The sequence below is a fragment of the Ascidiella aspersa genome, chromosome 1 (assembly GCF_963924565.1).
Source record: "Ascidiella aspersa chromosome 1, kaAscAspe10.2, whole genome shotgun sequence".
NCBI lineage: Eukaryota > Metazoa > Chordata > Ascidiacea > Phlebobranchia > Ascidiidae > Ascidiella > Ascidiella aspersa.
The window spans coordinates 1,369,123-1,385,290 of NC_139447.1; the positions used below are offsets into that span (position 1 = coordinate 1,369,123).

The 16,168-nt window shown below is 35.1% G+C and overlaps 1 protein-coding gene and 1 non-coding gene across 2 annotated transcripts in view; both read right to left on the minus strand.

Annotated features, from left to right (window-relative positions):
- Positions 1-2,076: 2,076 nt before the first annotated feature.
- The window catches only part of LOC146166460 (uncharacterized), a 33,830-nt gene continuing 19,738 nt past the window's right edge, over positions 2,077-16,168 (minus strand). Inside the window, exons 3-6 of the mRNA XM_083381616.1 lie at positions 13,624-13,628; positions 11,810-12,160; positions 7,704-8,141; positions 2,077-3,386 (exon numbers count right to left, since the gene is read on the minus strand). Coding sequence (XP_083237742.1) covers positions 2,684-3,386; positions 7,704-8,141; positions 11,810-12,160; positions 13,624-13,628 — 1,497 coding nt within the window. The 3' untranslated portion in view covers positions 2,077-2,683. The remainder of the gene's footprint in view (positions 3,387-7,703; positions 8,142-11,809; positions 12,161-13,623; positions 13,629-16,168) is intronic.
- On the minus strand, positions 13,732-13,805 carry Trnat-ggu (transfer RNA threonine (anticodon GGU)). The gene has a single exon. It is a non-coding gene; the product is annotated as a tRNA-Thr (tRNA).

Sequence of the window (16,168 nt, forward strand, 5' to 3'; positions counted from 1 at the left end):
TAAGACCTAAACATGTCAAAATAAGTCCAAAATTAATCGGAATAAGACTTATATGGACAAAATAACGTCTTCAGTCTTAAACACTGGAGTCCCTTTAAAGATATGCAACTATTAAACAATATTTGAAAAATTGCAGTAAGAGAAATACCGGGTACACCTAAAAAAATTCTCGCTCGCTTCGCTCACAAGGTGCGCCGCCACGTTTTCATACGTCTTTAGGTGTGCCACCAAGTCAAAAGGTTAAGAAACACTGGACTAGACCTTCAACCCTTGAAAATGAATATAATAGCAGTTTTTCAACAAATTATATTGGCGGGTGCAGTTTTGACCTTAGTTGCATCAGGTCACCCCAAATTTTCTGGCAGTGCAATCGCAAGATTTCATCAAAATCTGTCATATTTTCCATACGGGACAAGGGCGATGGCGGGTAAGCTAGTCAGTTGCTGACTTTGGTTCGGGGGAAAACGAAATATGCCAGGACAGTTTTAAACTAAGATTTGGTCTTTTTACGCACAGCGCACAAGTTATAATTACAAATATGTTGGCTCGCTACATGTTTAGACCTGGGCAACTAGACAAGCCACAAAAAATGATTGTTTAAACGGCTGTGTTTCTTGATAAGTGATAGGTCCAGACTAGTGAAAACAGTTAAATACTAATAAAAATGTGACCGAATGTTGGCGGTAGTCGGGTCACAGACTCGTTCTGCAGGTATAGCGTTATTTGAGTAACAAAGCCCTTTACTATACATTAGGCTGCCCAAAACGGTAGTAAAGACTAGTAAGCAACCATCTTGTATAGGTTAGATTGCGCCTAACATTTTCAACAATATATTATTGCTGCAATGCAATAACAGGGAAAGCTACTTGTACAGGCAGTGGCTCTGCAGGCTACATGACACCCTCAGGGCCGAATATAATACACTTTATCATGACTAAAACATAGCTGACAGGAAATGTTAACTGATCAGGTAATTACCTTTTGCCTTTTTTCATAATTTTTAAAACCGTGCTGACAGAAAGACAACTTTTTAAGCTGCATTGAAGTTTTTTAGTGTTACGGTCGTTACAATGGGGAGTCCCCATATACGAGAGTATAAGTTTTAAAAAAATATTAAAAATTCTACATTTTCGTATTTCCTAGTTATTCGTAAACTAAATATATTTTTGCTGTTTTTATTCGTTATTACTTAAGTAGTTCATCTTTGCATCATTCTCGGGTGAAATCGTTACCTTTGTGTAATAAAAAAGCAAAATATTGCGTTTCTCTATAGCCGCTTGCCAGTAAATCACATTCACGAAGATTCGTGAGTGCTATGAACCGAGTGGAATAAGCTGTTGGCATAAAGCAGGCAAGTTTACCCACCAGTGGGTCAGTGGACATCCACGGGACTGCTTTAAGGCCGAAGAAGTGAAATTATAAGACGGCTTGAAGCGACCTAAACGAGTCGGATCGGGTGTTTAATCAGTGGCTGCTCGAGTTTTCGATGCTGCTATTTAAATGCTCTTACTATTATTCTGGGATGTGTTGATCACGTTTTCTGCATTTATTCTTGATACAATAAGAAATAATCATGCTGTTTAAATTAATACTTAGCTTGCTTCCACTTATTATCATCATTCCTACCTGCAATAATGTTGTAATTTTCACATATATACCTAAGGGAAGTATGCAGCTCGAAATTATATTACTGTCATGTTCAAAGCAACACTTTAACCTCCCTTTGTTAAACGCATGGACAGCTTTATGTAACGAAAGACTGGTTTTATGTACCAGCTAGGATTGGAGTCGAAAATTTGGTGTAGGAAACATATTGATGTCCCACTGTTAAAAGTTAGTTCTAGTTGCTGGCCGTTTACACAGATATTTATGTATTTTTGATGGTTTTATTCATAATTTCATTGCAATAGTATAGTTTTGTAGGCCTAAATTGATTAGGACTAGCAGGACTAGTTTGGTGTAGGTACAGATAAATTCTAGTTAAACTTATAATGTAACCAAGGCTGTGCTGCAAAAAGAAACAAAACTAGATCAACATTTAAACTGGTCACTTTGAATAAATGTGGAAAACGAAAAGCAAAGGTGTTTGGTGTATTGCTAGAACATAAAATCGTAGGCTAATATGTTTTTTGAGCATAGATACACATAGCACCACATTATATAACTCAACCATTTAATACCAAATGAAACAACTGTCTAATGAAAGGCAGGGGTGCACAACGTCTTAAACATATAGCGTTTTATAAAACAACAACAGGTTATTTTTGTGTATTCCCTTTTACTTAACAAGATTGCTTAGATTTTAAAACGAAAAGTAAAAATTATTACAGCGTTTGAAACGAATTATACACATAAATGGTTAGGGCTTATTACAAACACTTTTATTTAACATTATTACATCCACTTAACTTCATAGCGATAGGCATTCTGTTCAATTTAAAACTTGAATGCATCCCAATAAACTGATCCGTCCTTTCACCTTTGCTGAAGTGACAAAGTAGGCTACAGCCTATAAAGTTGCACATCGATAAATGTTCGAAGCTCGCACATATTTCACACTTTTTATTATATTTTTACAACCATTGTTTTGTTTGTTTGTTTTTTCTGTGTTTTAGTTCGCAATTTATTTGTTTGTTATACATACTTTGTTTTTTTACAAGGTATAGTTTTCTAAGATTTAAAACTAACCAGAAGTTTTGCTTTTTAAATTTTTTTTTCTAGAGTGTATACTTTTGTGTTTATCAAGAATTGACATCCGACTAAAACACTTTTCACAAACTTTGCATTTGTAAGGTTTTTCACAAGTGTGAACTCGTTCATGGATTTTAAGACTTTTTGAATGACTAAAAAGCTTGCCACATTTCTTACATTCGTAAGGTTTTTCTCCAGTGTGAATTCTTTCATGATCTTTAAGATGCCCTGTCTGTTTAAAACATTTTTCACAAACTTTGCATTTGTAAGGTTTTTCACCAGTGTGAACTCGTTCATGGATTTTAAGACTACTTGAATGAATAAAAAGCTTGCCACATTTCTTACATTCGTAAGGTTTTTCTCCAGTGTGAATTCTTTCATGATATTTAAGATGTCCTGCCTGGCTAAAACACTTTCCACATTCTTTGCATTCGTAAGGTTTTTCTCCAGTGTGAATTCTTTTATGTTTTTCAAGAGTTGAGGCACGGGCAAAGCATTTTTCACAATATTTGCAGTCATGTGGTCTTTCTCCAGTGTGAATTCGTTGGTGTCTTTTCAAGGTGTAAGCTTGGCTGAAACAATTATCGCAATGAGCACATTTAAAGGGCCTTTCTCCAGTGTGAGTTCGCATGTGGATTTCAAGTTTGGAAACTATGTCAAATAATTTCCCACAAACCTTGCATTTGTGTTTCTTGAAGTGAAACCTGGTCAAATGATGTTTTAGTTTGTAACGATCCATAAAACACTTTTCACAAACGTGACATCGGAACTCCGTAGTTGACAGATTATTGCTTTGTTCTTTTCTTGTATTCATTTGATCCAAGTCACTTTTCTCTTCACAACCGGAATCTTCACTTATAGGTTGATGTTCTTGTGATGACCAAGTTGTAATCGTGGCAACAGAATCACCAGAAAAATATTTTAGCCCAACAAAAATGAACAATCTAACTTCATACCAACAAACTACGTTGCCTATTACTGAAACAATTGGCTGATAAGAATGCGATGTACTACATTGGTAAAACAGTATAGACTTTCCTGTCTCAGTCAAAATCAGTCACTATAGGTTCTAGTTTGTAAAAGCGAAATAGCATCATCAGTCTCTAAAAACAAAAATAAATAAACACTTAAACCAGGTGGTAGAAATTCCTACATTGGTACTCGGGATTACATTACCGTTTAACAAAGTGTTAACTACAATGCTATTGGCCCATGTTTGACCCTATGCAAAGTATCTTATCTACAGTCTTTGATCCTTGTTAATAATAAATGTACATGACTTTGCAATAAAACCCATTTTAATAAGGCACATGGAAATTACAAAGTTCCTGCATCTGGCAATACAGGTTATTGCCACCTCTCCAATAAGACCTCAACCGCAAGGCATGGCAAATATTTAATCAACTATTCAAATTAGCATCATACGTGTATAGAGAGTTACTGAGCCACCTTAAGACATACTAAGGTAGTTTTGGCGTAAAAAAATATAAAAAGGTGTCAAAATCACAAACTGGATAAACAAAACCAACCATGTCAAGTGGCGTCATTAAAGCCGCAATAGAAGCAAGTTTTGAGTGAATTTACAGCAGTTTAAAGTAAATTATAAAAAGGGCAGTTTCGAATAAAACATGTTTTTTGAGGATCCGCTATTGCACTTCAAACGGCAAAATCTGCCTATAATTGTTTTTAGGACCCACAGGATTACAAAGCAATAACAAGCAACTTCTAATAGTTCTAAAACAAGGATATATCTTCAAATTGCTGTATTAATCCTGCTCATGCGTTCGAATTACCACCCTATTTCGCATAATTAACATAACATTAATCTCCCATTATTTTCTCTCGTTTGTGTTCGTAAAACTACTCGGCAATAAGTTTTGAACTCAGTCTTGGAGCAAATTTTGAGCAACAGTCTAACATGTTTTATGCTGAAAAAAACACATTTCTTACTTTCAAGCTAATGTAACAAAAACACATTCCTTACTTCTAAATGTGTTATTGGCAAATAAACAAACCTTCATGGGAGGATTATTACAAAAACCTTACTCTTAATTAACCATTGGATATAAGATTACTTAAAGCTTCTAATATCTAGTTATCCGGTATAAAAATGTTAATAGAAATACTGGTAACTTGAGAAAATCTGCACTACACATCTAAAAAAGCAGAAGTATAACATGAACGTAAAAGCCAAACAAAACATCACAGAGTCGCAAGTGGCTCTAGCAAACTATTAGAAAGGTACAAACCTATAAACAATGCTCTACCGATTGTGAAAGTAACTTGCAACATTTTCTGTCAAATGGCTTGACATAATAAACTACACTAACTTCTCATTTTTCCACTGTTGCATCTTGCTGCAGTTTACTGCCAAGAAACTAGATATTTGCGAAAGAGCTCTAACAGTTCAATCGCACTAGCTCGCTCAATCACTTGATCTAAGTTAGCTCACAAAAGCCTCAGGCTATATTACTAGCAACCGTGCGCACTGGAACGTAGCAGCAGAGCGTGACCAACAAAAGAAGGTTTAATCAGTGGCTGCTCGAGTTTTCGATGCTGCTTTTCAAATGCTCTTATTCTTTGAATTATAATGGTAAGTGTTGGTCCCGTTTTCTGCATTGATTCGTTATCTGTGTAGATGTACAAAGATTAAAACTGTTGTTAATATGATGCTGTCTTATGTCCACATTACAATATAATCTTAAAAGCTGCCATGTGTTTCAAAGCACGTTAAACACTTTAACCTCACTTTGTTAAAAACTATATGCCACCGCACCCTTACAGAAGTGCGATCTAATCCAATACCTTCCGCTTTCTTAAGCCCCAAACACATGGCCACATGGCTTTAAATACTTGGTTTGGTTTTGTGTAACGCATGTCTAGTTTATGTAACGCATAACGGGTTTTGTGTAGCGCGCGACTGGTGTTATGTCACTTATGACAGGTTTTATGTACCAGCCAGGATTGGAGTGGAAAATTTGATTTCAAATACACATTGATGTAAAGTGTAAACTATCCCCACTGTCCCCACAATTCAAAAGTTTTATTTCTTGTTTAATACAAATGGAATATAAAGTACAAGTGGTGTTTTGTTGTACATCAATAGGTGCTAGTTTGGCGCAGTGGCAGAATAGCTAAAATCAAGTCAAACTGGTAATGTAACCAGCGCTGCCCTGTGAAAGAAAAATAAACTACATTATCATATAAATATCAACTGGTCACTTTCAATAAATATGGAAAACGAAATCAAATTGCAATGTATGTTTTTTATCACTGTGCATCAATATACATATCTCCACATTCCATATCAAATAAACAACTGTGTAATGAAAAGACAGGGGTGCACAACGTCTTAAAAATATATCGCTTAAAAACAAGTGATATTTCTGTAACTAAATACACCTAATATCGAATCGAGTCTAACAGCGTTCTTGTAACTTTATGACAATAACAATATTAAACAAATGCTTTCAAATACTTTCTCGAGTTCATATATCGCCTCTTAAACCAAAATATGCTAGGTTGTCCTTTATTAACTAATGTGGAAAGTTAAAATTTAGTTAATCAGCCCAACTAGCGATAAATGCAGCGTTCAGTGTTTTGACATCAGAAAAGTCTGTCCACTGCTTAACCAGCATGCCGCCCAACTAACATCACACTTACCAGCTCTGTATACAACCCTACACACATATAAGCTACTGAGCATAATATATACCTGGCTGTCATATGCACACTAAAATATAAGCAATGTTTAACGCTTTCATCGCACATTGATACTTTATGTGCTACTGCCCGCATTACAGATGTGCGACTATGCACACTGTACAGCTTGTCTGAAACCATTAACTTCCGTTTCCACAGGCCCGAAACGCATGGCTAGTTTTATAAAGTGCAAAGCTGGTTTCACATACAAACAGGGTTAATGCAGTTTTTTTATTGTTGGTAACTTATGGACAGTCACGCTCTTATTAATTTTACATTTGGCAGTTTCCACAGTTTAATGAAACGCATGAATAATTCTATATAACGCATGACTGGTTCCACATACATACAGCGGTAGCGTAGAGAGTAAAAAATCTAGATCATCATTTAAGCATTAGTTGTTCAGTTTTATTAGGTGTTCACGAAAACGAAAAGCAAAGGTGTTTGGTGTATTGCTAGAACATAAAATTGTAATGTGTTTTTTGCGCATCAATGTACATAGTTCCACATTCCATAAATCAAACAACTTATACCAAATAAAACAATTATGCAATGAAAAGGCAGGGGTCTACAACACCGTGCTGTCTGTTAAAGCGGACAAGTTAAAGTTTACTTACAGCGCGGTGTATTTCGTGTATTATCCAGCTACACAAATAAACATACATTTACAGAGATTGGCAAACTGTGACTCGCAGGCAACAAGTCGCTCTTTGATATAGTTTCTTCAAAGATTGACAAAGTTCTGTTACTCATATATTTATTTTTATAAGACAGTAATGTTTTTTCATTTAATTCCGCAACAAACTAGTTTATCCTGTGTTGCTGTTTCAAAAAACGCAAAAACAAACAAAAAACACGACGATGTTCGACTGTTATAATTTCATCATTTGTTTTCTTGTTTCAACATTCTGTTGTGGCTTCAGAGCCCTCGCGTGGTTGCATAAATATATACTTTAATTAATTTAATGCGGGTGTTTAAACTCGTGAATTGTGGAATGCAAGTTGCGCGAAAACATGACGTCACAATTTTACTCACTTCCCAGTCAAAATTATATGAGATATAATTAAATAAAATACTTGAAATGATATTTTTAATTTTACTTAATAAAATCAAATTTTCTAAAATTACAAATTATATTTAAATCTTTCGTCAGTAACAGATCTATATACGGAAACAACACAAACCAGCCAATAGAAGTTTGTTCACTTTGTTTAGCTTATTGACGAAGATCTAATTAAACAAAAATAACATGAATAAGAACGAGAAAAGTGAAATCGTGTTGTGTAAAAGTTGTTATCATTAAGTTTCTTCTTTAGAGTGAGTTCTTTTGTGTCTATGAAGATTTGACGTCTGGCTAAAACACATTCCACATTCTTTACATTTGTAAGGTTTTTCTCCAGTGTGAATTCTTTCATGTACGTGGAGATTTCCTGCCAGAAAAAAACATTTTCCACATTCTTTGCATTGGAAAGGTTTTCCGCCGGTGTGAATCTTTTCATGATATTTAAGACTTCCTGCCCGGCTAAAACATTTTCCACATTCTTTGCATTCGTAAGGTTTTTCTCCAGTGTGAACTCTTTGATGATCTTTAAGAGATCCTGCCTGACGAAAACATTTGCCACAATCTTTGCACTCATATGGTCTTTCCCCAGTGTGGATTCGTTCATGTGTTATTAAGTTTTGAGCTATATTGAAACATTTATTGCAATAAGTACATTTGAAGGGTCTTTCTCCGGTGTGAATTCTCACGTGGATTTTAAGTGTGGTCAGTTCTCCAAAGAGTTTCCCACAAACCTTGCATTTGTGTTTCTTGAAGTGAACTCTAGACAAATGATCTTTTAGTGCGTGACGATTTTTGAACAACTTTTCGCAAACGTTACATCCGAACTCTGTATTCTGCGTTGAAAGATTCGTGCTTTGTTCTTTCCTGGTATCCATTTGATACAAATCACTTTGTTCGTCACAATCGGACTCTTCACTTACAGGTTGATGTTCTTGTGATGACCAATTTGTAATCGTGGCAACAGAATCACCAGAAAATCCATCATCGATTTCTTTTTTCAAATTCATCGTTACAAAATCGCTTGGTCTTTTTATAATCTCCTAAAAATATTATTACTAAATTCATGGTAATTTGATAAAATGAGCGCTGGAGCGTTTGTATAAAGGCTATATAACATCATGTTATGATTTTGTGGGACTTGGTTTTAAAGCTTTTGCAAACCCTTATCTGACTGCTTTTTCTTTAATTGACATTGAACACTACTTGTTATCGCAATCGAACCTTTCAATAGTAACTCGGTTTCAAACCTTGTCAACAATGTTTTTATCAGTAACTCAACGCCATCTAAAATAACATTACAACAATATCATACAAAACTTAATTGGAATTGGTTACTTCGCAAAAGGTTGAAGATAAAACTTGAAACCAAAAAATAAACCTCGTCCTGTATCTACTTGGCTGTTAATGTTTCACAATAATATGTGGAAACAATAGTTTAGGGCTAACTGAAACCACACGTTGACTAGATTTGAAGCAGAATAATTCAGTTTTAATCTTGGCTGGTGCGAAATGATTTAAACAATCTTTTTTCAAATTACTTTTTAGTTTTAATAAAATGTGTTGATTTAAAAAATCTACCTACAACTACTTAATCAGCCAGCAACACAAGTAGGCGTGTGATGTAATTTGGATATAAGATAACTTAAAGCTTCTAATATCTAGTTAACCGGTTCAAAAATGGTAATGCTAACAATAGTAACTTAAGAAAATCTGCACTGCACATCTAAAAACACAAGCACAACGTGAACGTAAAAGCCAAACAAAACATCACAGAGCCGCAAGTGGCTCTACTAAAGTATTAGAATAGTACAAACCTATAAATAATGCTCTACCGATTGCATTTTCTGTCAAATGGCTTAATAAAATACACTAACTTCTAATTTTTCCTCTGTTGCATCTTGCTGCAGTTTACTCCCAAGAAAACATACTTTTGCATAAGAGTAAGAGCTATGGTCCGAACTACATTAGCTTAATAACTTGATCGTCAGCTCACTAAAGCCTCAGGCTATATTACTAGCAACCGTGCGCACTGGAGCGTAGCAGCAGAGCGTGACAACAAAAGAAGGTTTAATCAGTGGCTGCTCGAGTTTTCGATGCTGTTTTCAAATTCTTATTATTATGTTGGAATGGGTTGGTCACGTTTTCTGCATTTATTCTTGATGCAATTTAAGATGCTTCCCTAACCAACCACATAGAAGCCACTAAAAAAAATAATCTTGCTGTTTAAATTAATAGGTACCTTGTTGCTTTCACGAATTAGCATCACGCTTGTAATTAGCATCGCAATGTAAACAACCAAACACATGTAAGCTACTGAGCGTAATACATACTTAAGTGTCCTTTGGTGCTTTATCTGTGTTGATGTACAAGGGTTAAAACTGTTGCTTAGCTGCTGTTAATATGATGCTGTCTCATGTCCACATTAAAATATAGTGTAATCCGAATATTTAACTGCCCTGTGTTTCAAAGCAATACTTTAACCTCACTTTGTTAAACTGTATGCCACTGCACGCATTACAGAAGTGCGATCTTAACCAATAGTTTCCGATTTCTTAAGCCCCAAACGCATGGCTTTATATACACACAGGTTAGTTTTGTGTAACGCATGTCTAGTATTACATGATGGATGAATGGTTTATTTAACGGATGAATGGTTTTGTGTGACACATGGTTGACTTAATGCAGCGGATGACTGGGTTTATGAATACCAGCTAGGACAGGGTTTCTCAACCGTGGCCCTCGGCCCCCCTTGGAAGCCACGAAGCGGTGATTAGGGGGGCCACGGGCATAACTCTCAACCTAGGTCATGGTATTACAAAAGTTCTTTCGTTTGGGGTTATTGAAAACGACATAATTTTGTCGTTTAATAGCGGAAAATTTTGATTACCGCAGCCTATCGCTGTGGCGAAACAATCAGTGCTGCAGCATTAACATGCAGTCATATTATGCGGCGTTGGTTTTTTTCTGGCTAATAATTACGGGCCTATAACCTTCGCCTAATCATTAGGTGTCTGTCAAATGCAGTTAGGCGAGCAACTAACGTGGAATGCCAGGTATAGATATTTCCTAAAAGGGCGTTACGTTGCAAACCAAGTATTCCATTGTAAAAGGAGAAGTAAAACAAGTGAAAACACTTGCTAGGCATTTTTATGAGCAGGGGCGCCACGAAGCATAAAAGGTTGAGGATTGGAGTGGAAATTAATGTTGGACAATTTGATGTTTGAAACGTATTGATGTAAACTATCCCCCCTGTCTTTGTTAGTTGTTTGCACAGATATTTATACATTTTCGGTGTTTTTTAGTGTGGCTTGGCCCCACAATTCAAAAGTATTTTAATAGAAATGCAATATAAAGTACAAATGGTGTTTTTTGTTGTGTAACAATTGGTGCTAGCGGGGCTAGTTTGGTGTAAGTGCAGAATAGCTAAAATCTAGTCAAACTTTTAATGTAACATACGCTGCCCTATGAAAGCAACTAAAACTTTGATTAACATTTAAATATTAACTGCTCAGTTTCAACAAATATGGAAAACAAAAAGCAAAGTTGTTTATATTACCAGAACATAAAATTGTATTGTGTTTTTTGCGCATCAACACACATAGTTCTACATTCCATAAATCAACCATCTCATACCAAATAAAACAACTGTGCAAGGAAAAGACCGGGTTGCGCAACAGAGTAGATGTTACCACTAATGCAGGCGCGTCTCAAATGAAGGACAAACGAGACACGTACATGCTCTAGGCAAAGCGCGCCACTAGGAGCAGTGTTGAAATAAAATAAAACGCTAAGGTTAACAACCTTAATGTAGGGGGCAGTCGTTGGACCAAATAACAACATTGCGTTTTATAAAACAACAACAAGTTATATTTGTGTATTCCCTTCACTTACCAAGACAGCTTAGATTTTAAAATGCGAAAAGTAAAAAGATTACAGCGTTTGCAACGAATTCTATACATAAATGGTATAGGGGTAATTACATTTTTAAAACACTATTGCGACGATAATGAGAACAAGATTAAATAAAGATTCCACAACTTACGATAATAATGGAAGTAAAATTAATATAGGTTCAGTGTAAATGCAGAATCCAGCTTTTGGAAATGTAATACATCCTCATTAATTGGTCCGTCCATTTACTTTTGCCGAAGTGGCATAAAGTACATCATAGGAGGTTGTACTTCGATATGTTCGAATTTATTCACATTTTCTTTAAATTGCAGATATATATTATTATTGTTTGACAACCATTGTTTCATTTATTTACGGTGAAGTTTTGGATGGCAATTTATTTGTTTGTTTTTTATACTTGAAAAGTTCTACATAAGTTTTTTTCTCAAGTGTGAACAATTTTATGAACTTTAAGATGTGCTGCCTGGTTAAAACATTTTCCACATTCTTTGCATTCGTAAGGTTTTTCACCAGTGTGAATTCTTTTATGAGTTTTAAGATGTGCTGCCTGGTTAAAACACTTTCCACAGTATTTGCATTCGTAAGGTCTTTCACCAGTGTGAATTCTTTCATGAATTTTAAGATGTGCTGCCTGGTTAAAACACCTTCCACATTGTTTGCATTCGTAAGGTTTTTCTCCAGTATGAACTCTTTCATGGTTTTTAAGATGTCCTGCCTCGCTATAACACTTACCACATTCTTTGCATTCGTAAGGTTTTTCTCCAGTGTGAATTCGTTTGTGTCTTTTCAAGCTTTGAGCATTGCTAAAACAACCATCGCAATAAGTACATTTATAGGGCCTTTCTCCAGTGTGAATTCGCATATGAATTTCAAGTTCGAAACCTATTCCAAAAAGTTTTCCACAAACCTTGCATTTGTGTTTCTTGAAGTGAACTCCAGCTAAATGCTGTTTTAGTACGTAAGGATTTTTGAACAACTTTTCGCAAACGTGACATCGGAACTCTGTGTACCGTGTTAAAAGATTCTTGCTTTGTTCTTTCCTGGTATTTATTTGGTCCAAGTCACTTTGTCCTTCACAATCGGAATCTTCACTTAGAGGTTGATGTTTTTGTGGTGACCAATATTTAATCGTGGCAACAGAATCATCAGAAAATCCATCATCGCTCTCTGTTTTCAGCTGAGTCGTGGCATAATCGCTTTGGTGCTTTGACATGTTTATTTATTTCCTGAAAAATAGAAGTATGCTGAACTATCTGTATTGCGGATTTATTAAATTTTAGCACAACAAAGATGAACAATCTAACGTCATAACAACAAATTATGGTGCGTTTGCAAAAGACTGTGACAAACTACGTTGTCCATTACCAAACAATTTGCTGAGAGTAGTGAGATATACTACATTAGTACTCGGGGTGGCATTACTATTAAACAAAGTGTAAACTACAATGCTATTGGCCCATGTATCTTATCTACAATCTGCGATTCTTGGTAATAATAAATGTACGTGTTTTTTGCAATAAATATCCTGCACCTGGCAACACATGTTTTTCGACTTGCTCACGCTATTCTAAGAAGGCATTAAAAATGTTTGAGAAATTATCCAAAATAATATCATACGTGTATAAAGAATTGCTGAAACACCCTCAGGGAAAATAAAGTAATTTCGGCATAAAAATATAAAAGGTGTCAAAATCACAAACTGGATAAACGAAACCAACAATTTTAATTGCGTTATTTAAGCCGAAATAGAAGACAAAGTTTAAAGTGAATTTACAGCAGTTTAAAGTAAAATATATAAAGGGCAGCTTCGAATAAAACATGTTTTTTGAGGATCCGCTGTTGCACTTTAAAGGGCAAAATCTGTCTATAATGGTTTTTAAGACTCACAAGATTACGAAGCAATCCTAGAAACTTCTAATAGTTCTAAAACAATGATAAGTCTATACCTTTAAATGCTGAAATAATCCTGCTCATGCGTTCGAATTACCACCCTATTTCCATAATTAACATAACATTAATCACCCTTTCATTACACAAAGGACTTTTATTATTTTCTCTCGTTTTTAAACTGTTCGTAAAACTACTCGGTAATAAGTTTCGAACTCTCGACCTTCGGCCATAGCGGGACTTTCGATTCATCAAGTCAGGGTTCAGGAACCTTTTTAGCTAAGGGAGGGCTATATAAGCCGAAAAATTCTTGGTTTTATTTCTAGGAGAGCTATATAATCCTGTTTAACATCTAGTTATAGGCTACTTATTCTGTTTTCATTCAACCTTTTAAAGGACACAACATGCTATGCACAAAAAAATGAGATCATGCCGAGAAATAATCGCTGCTTAGCTTAGACCTGTTCGTATAAACAGCCTGCAGTGAGGTTCGAACTCACGACCTCGGTCATACCGGGACCATCGCTCTACCAATTGAGCTACACAGGCTAACTGAGCAGCAAGTCGACAAACAAACGCCGTTGCCTGCTGCATCCTGTTCGTAAAACTAGCCTGTGGTAAGATTCGAACACACAATCTCAGTCATACCGGGACAGTCGCTAAAGCAAGTGAGCTACACAGACCAATGCCTGCTTCATCCTGTTAGTGCAACAACTTGTCGGTAATTAACAGAAGCACAAAAACGACTGTGGATATATTTGACTTTAATTATATTAAGTTTCATGGAAATAAATGCGCAAACTTGGGCGTAAAAACATACTATAGTCTTCACAAAAACAAAGCAAAGAAACAACGACAAATGTGGTAATAAAGCAAGTCGCAGACCTCGTATTCAATCAGTTACTTTAAGCCTAGATTCTCGTGCGAATTGACCCAGTTTTTGCAGTTCTTGTGTTTATGTTATATATTTTAATATGCATTGTAAAGCTTAAGTAGAGATTTGCTTAACTAACTAACTTTAAAACGAGGTCGAGGACATTCTCTTGCTGACAGTAATTAACAACAATATGTCCTTATGTTGCATTTCAAAATAAACAATAAACATAAAGACTTACTCAGCTGTGGAACAAATGCATTAATGGATCACATACAAAATTAGCAAATATATACTTGCATTCTACACATTTTTAATATTTACAGCAAACTAGCCTAGTCAGTACAGCATTGTACAGTAAACTCCACTGCTTCTACACACTAATATGAGGTTAAACACATTTGCTTGGTTGGTTTTATCGGGCGAACGACAAGATGCTTCCTGTTCAGGGAAACGAGAGCTAATTGTCCTGGCGCGGGGATTAACAAAGCGGCGAACACTGCACAGTAAGCCAGGATAACGACGGGTTCGATCCATGCAACGCTGCTGCTAGCAGACTGTTACTTATCGCAGCTGTAAATGAGATTATCGCTTATACAATAATATCTTATTATTTAACCGATTTACTAGTTTTATACAATTACAAAATATTTCCACATTAAAACAACGTGTTGTCTGGTTGGGCGAACAGAAACCCTTATTAAGTTAAAGTTTACTGAAAGAACGCGATGTATTTCGTATTTTATCCAGCTAGTTTATCCTGTGATATACCATTTCAGTGTTGCTGCTTTAAAGAATCCGCTCTGTAGAATAACTATACTATCCATCATTTATTTATTTTTTTTTACATCCATCATTTGTTTTATGTTTCAACATTCTGTTTTGGCTTTAGAGCCCTCGCGTGGTTGCATGAATATATACTTGTATTAATTTTATGCGGAGGTTTAAACTCATGAATTGTGGAATGCAAGGTGCGCGAAAACGTGGCGTCACAATGTTACATTTATTTCTCTATTTAACAATACGGGACGTATGCCTTTTATTAAAGGCATTCGCCATTTTATAACTTAATGTTTAAGTTTTAATTACTTCAAAATGAGATATATTCAAAATATTATCAAATATGCATAATTCCAACAATGCGTAAAAAGTTTTTTAATGAACATTTTATTCAATACTACAGGATATGTTGTACAATCACTGTTGGGTTTTTCAATGCCGCGTATCCATCACAACCTATAACATTAAAATGTATGAGAACAAAACGCAATCTAATTTGTTTTCTATTTGTGTGTTTTAAAAGTGAAGAATTTTTTACAAAAAAGAGTGTATTAATAATTTGAAGTTATACTTAAAATTGTAAATAAGTTCAACAATCTCGTTTAGATTTTCTCCTTTGTTACTTCTTTATTATTAGCATTTTTGGTTTAAATTCTCCACATATATTTCACTCAAATGTTTTTTTCTGTTTTGTCAATTCCTGTGTGTTTCACTTGAAAAACTTTACCCAGAAACGTCAGATGTTTAACGAACAAACACCTTTATATACACTTAACATTTGTATATTCCTTTACGCAACAATCCGAAAAGTAAAAGTCATCACAGCGTTTGAAACGCATCATACATATAAATGGTTTACGAATAATTACAAACGCTTTATTTAACAACATTGCGACAAAAAAAAAAAGAGCAGGAAATAATATTTTACAACTTACAGCAACTGTTTCAATAATAATAATGGACAACGCAAAATGAATAGAGCTAATAATGGTTTAGTTCGAAAAACAACTAAAATTCTGCTTCATTATTAAGTGATCCATCCTTTTAACTTTTGCTGAAGTGGCATAAAGTACAGCATAGAAAGTTATGCATCAATATATATATTTGCAGCTCGCGCATATTCATTTTTCCTTTTGCAGTTATACTTAAAAAATTTTACAATCATTTTTGTGTTTCATTTCCTGTAAAGCAATTTCCACGTTAAACATTAGAAACAGGTATAACTATTTGTGAGAAGTTTTGTTTTTAAATTGTTTCT